This window comes from Neofelis nebulosa, chromosome 10 (assembly GCF_028018385.1).
Source record: "Neofelis nebulosa isolate mNeoNeb1 chromosome 10, mNeoNeb1.pri, whole genome shotgun sequence".
In the NCBI taxonomy this organism is placed as follows: domain Eukaryota; kingdom Metazoa; phylum Chordata; class Mammalia; order Carnivora; family Felidae; genus Neofelis; species Neofelis nebulosa.
Genome location: NC_080791.1, coordinates 21,129,166 through 21,133,686, shown reverse-complemented (window position 1 = coordinate 21,133,686; position 4,521 = coordinate 21,129,166). Strand labels below are relative to the sequence as shown.

Below are 4,521 nucleotides of genomic sequence, written 5' to 3'. Positions count from 1 at the left end.
TGATGAAGGATTTGTTGAGTAATATTCTTATATCTTTGGACCACCAGCTACTTTCCTTAGATATCCATTTATGCTTCCCAAAGATGGCAGCTGGCACCTGTCTACTCATGGTTGTCTTCTAAAACTTCAAAAACAGTATTATTGGAGGCCGCTAGCCCCAGGGGAGAAAAATTGGGAGGGAAACAAAGTAGTGTCTTCCTTTCTCTTTCATTTTGGTGCAATAACCTCTCATTTTCATTGAAATCTCACATACATAAATACCTTATTATTCTTGCCAACCTTTAAAGTGCTTCATTTATCGAATTACTTCGATAGGAAACGTAAATATTGCATTTCATGCTCCCTTGCCTTTTTTAGTTGCTGATATTGAAAATAAATAAATGTTCTCTTGGTGATTTAGGGCAATTGTTTTTATGCAGAGGAGCTATTTTGTGTTTTTATATGTTCATGTTTTCTGGAGTCTGCATAGATAACTATGAAGTTTGAGGAATGTTTTTTACTTTTATTTTTAAAAATAGTTTTCTGGAGGCTTCTGTTCCTGCTGTTAAACTGTTCTTCTTGCTATCTTCAGCTTTCTTTAACAGCTTTCTCACATTTCCCTTGTCCTTTTAAATTTGATGCCTTCTTTCTGATCTCGTCCAGGTTTGTCAAAATTATTTTTTTTACTTTTTATTAAAAAAATTTTTTTAACATTTATTTATTTTTTGAAAGAGAGAGAGAGTGAGTGGGGGAGAGAGAGGGAGGGAAACAAAATCCCTCCAGGGGTTCTGAGCCAGGCTCAGAGCCGTCAGCACAGAGCCCGATGCAGGGCTTGAACCCACAAATCATGAAATCATGACCTGAGCCGAAGTTGGATGCTTAACCAACTGAGCCACCCAGGTACTACCTTGTTAAAATTATGTCTTAAGAAAAAGAATGATGTGGCACTAAGAGAGGACCAATGTGGACTTGTAAGTGAATAAACTTTAATAAATGGATATCATGACATTTATATTGATGTCTTCAATGTGCTTTTACTTATATTCAGCTTTTCAGCAACATTGAAGATTTTAAGTCACTAGAAAAATATTTCCAGGTAAGTGAAATATTGCTGCACATCAGTGAATTTCCTCCATCTGTTGAGCTACATCAAATCTATCATAGTAGGCTTTGTTTACCCTGACAGATCAGTCTCCAGATCAGCCGGGAATACCTCTACAGTCACAGAGAGATACATCTGTCCTGGCTCTGAGTCTCTAAACAACCCTCCCTGGTGGTAATGATTTCAGTATTATTTTGGATTACAGAAGGAATTTTAGTCAATTTATGTGTGAGCCTATTAAAACACTGTGGTATCCACTACGTGAATCTCAACCCAAAATACCCCACCTCTCCCCTGGCTCACTTTCTTAGAGTGCTGGATTCTGTATGAATAATGAAAATGTCAGTCTTATTCCCATGGATTGTTGGATAAGTTCAGGGCATTTATCTGGTGATGGTTGAATCTCAGCGTCATCGCTAATTGGGCTGCTTAGGGATGTATCCTGGCAACTCTGCCTCTGTTTGAGGTTATTGTCTAATTTTCTGAATTCAGAAACATGGCTCTCTTCTCATGTGTTCTTGGAGATAATAACACCCTATACAATTAAGCCTTTAAGTCAACACATATTGGGGTGCCTGGGTGGCCCAGTTAGTTGAGTGTCTGACTTTGGCTCAGGTCACCATCTCATGGGTCATGGGTTCAAGTCCCGTGTCGGGCTCTGTGCTGACAGCTTGGGGCTCCGAGCCTGGAGCCTGCTTTGGATTCTGTGTCTCCCTCTCTCTCTGCCCTTCCCCTGACTACTCTCTGTCTCAATCTCTCTCTCTCTCTCAAAAATAAATAAACATTAAAAAGTAAATAAATAAACACATATTGAGCACCCTTAATATGTTGTGGAAGGCATAGAGAGAAAAACAGAGTGCAGCAGAGTTTCATAATTTTTTGTTTGTGATCATGGAAAATGATCACATGTTGTATATTTTCCAGGTAAAATAAAAAGCAAGCTATGTATCACTCTGGAGTTTTTCCTCCATTGATATTTTTTCTCATTTTGGAAAAAGGAATTTAAAATCATATCAAGGTCTAGATACTGCATGTGTTCTCTCTTGAGTATCATGAATTAAAGGAACACTTTGTACCATGCAACATAAGTCGGTGAAAAATTATCCTCAGATAATAAAAATGTATCAAGTGAAAGCAGGAAATCTTTTTCCCTGAATCTTTTGGTTGGATTTAAGGGGAAACTAAGTCAGGAGAGGAGAAATCTTCCAGTTCTGAGGTATAACTGTAAGAGAAAGGCCAGTGAGAGTTTGGCCTCTAATTATGGACAACAGGGAAGAGTCAAGAGGGAAACACTGCTTTGTTGATTGCTCAGGTACTACACGTGAAAGCCAGTCTTCTTTGTTATTTCTTGAACAGGAAAAGTTTAAAATATAGTCTAATAGCCTTTGGCCCCACATTTCTGTCAACCTTATCTACATTAAAAAGAATTTCCTGGCCTACTGAAGTTTTCTATTCACAGGATGGAGTGGGAGAATGATTAGAGCCATTTCTATAATTTTGTTTTTTTGTATTCACAGTCTCTTTATAAAAGCCTTTTCCATTTCTAAGTTCTCAGTTTTAGAGAATATTCATTATGTTGACTCATATAGATGGGCTGGAAAATTGAAACAGACTGCTTTAAATCATCAGAGCTAGACTCAAAGCCATGTTGCAACCAAGTCTGAAGGTTCTATCGGTATATTCCCAAAGAAAGGATGAACCATATTCTATTAATGATATTAATGAAAAATGAATTAGGTTTTGAAAGTTTGTGTTTTCTTTGCAAGTGAGGTCATTTAGGGGTGTAAGCCTGGGAGCAAAATGAAAGAGTTCTGACTTAAAGGGGTGCATTTGAGTATTTGGTGGAAACAAGTCTCTGGGTTACACTTGTGGTCTTTGTTCTTGACCTCTTAAATCCATGGAAAGGATCAAGTCATGAAACAGGTGAGGGAGGGAACCAATCAACACATAGCATGTCATTCTGCCTTGGGAATCATAAAAAACAAAAAACAACAACTCTAATTCACCTGTTTTCTCTTATTTCTGTCTGCAGATAATATCTTGTAAGAAATGGCTACTTCAAATCATTCGTCCATGACTGACTTTATCCTTGAAGGGTTAACAAAACACCCAGAGCTTCAGTTGCCACTCTTTTTACTGTTCCTTGGAATATACGTGGTCACAGTGGTGGGGAACCTGGGCATGATCCTCTTAATTGCTATCAGTTCTCAACTTCACTCTCCAATGTATTATTTTCTCAGTCATCTGTCATTCATTGATCTCTGCTACTCTTCAGTCATTACCCCAAAAATGCTGGTGAACTTCATATCTGAGAAGAACATCATCTCCTTTTTGGCATGCATGACTCAGCTTTATTTCTTCCTTGTTTTTGTAATTGCAGAAGGCTACCTTCTGACTGCCATGGCATATGACCGTTATGTAGCCATCTGTAGCCCACTGCTTTACAATATTATCATGTCCCATAGGGTCTGCTCCATAATGATGGCTGTGGTATATTCACTGGGTTTGTTTGGGGCTACAGTCCATACTACCCACATGTCAGTATTGTCCTTCTGTGGGTCTCATGTTGTTAGGCATTTTTTTTTGTGATATTCTCCCCTTGTTGACTCTCTCTTGCTCCAGCACCCACATCAATGAGGTACTGCTGTTTATTATTGGAGGAGTTAATACCTTAGTACCTACACTGGCTGTACTCCTCTCTTATGCTTTCATCCTTTCAAGCATCCTCCATATTCACTCTGCTGAGGGACGGTCCAAAGCCTTTGGCACCTGTAGCTCTCATCTCATGGCTGTGGGTATCTTTTTTGGATCTATCACATTCATGTATTTCAAACCTCCTTCTAGCAATACTATGGAACAGAAGAAGGTGTCCTCAGTGTTTTACACCACGGTGATCCCCATGCTGAATCCCATGATCTACAGCCTGAGGAACAAAGATGTGAAGGACGCACTGAGAAAGGTGGTTGGGGGAAGGTGGTCATGCTGACTAAAGGCATTCTCTGAGGGAGCAAGAAAAAAATGAACCAGATGAAAAGTCATGGGCTCTGTGTAATTTCTTTCTCTCCGCCAGAGATAAAATTCACCATTACTTACAAAATATGCGTTTCATACTTGAGAATGATTGAGGCATTTTTGGAGATTTTTCAGACAATAAGATTTTCTGATAGTCAATATAATCTTTGGAAATTTTACATGTATTTGAGGAACAGGAGTTGGCAGAAGAGGAAGAACAAATAAACATAAAAAAGAATATCTTGAAGATAGTAATTAATAATATGTTAGATTAAATATTAATTTTGAAAGTGCTTGATAACTAGAGAGTGAGTTAAGGGTTGTGTTTGAAGAAGAGTGATGTTAATTGATTGAGAACTACTGGAGGACAGGAAGAAAGGTGTCTTTAAACTTTCTGAGAGGGTTGTTTTCAATCCATAGGGCTTTAT

At 38.4% G+C, this 4,521-nt stretch overlaps 1 protein-coding gene across 1 annotated transcript; it reads left to right on the top strand.

The window, feature by feature from the left end:
* The first annotated feature begins 3,130 nt into the window (after positions 1 to 3,130).
* On the top strand, positions 3,131 to 4,067 carry LOC131488562 (olfactory receptor 8D2). Its single transcript, XM_058690433.1, is given in 2 exon segments — positions 3,131 to 3,658; positions 3,660 to 4,067. Coding segments are annotated over 2 exon segments (936 nt in total).
* Positions 4,068 to 4,521: the final 454 nt, after the last annotated feature.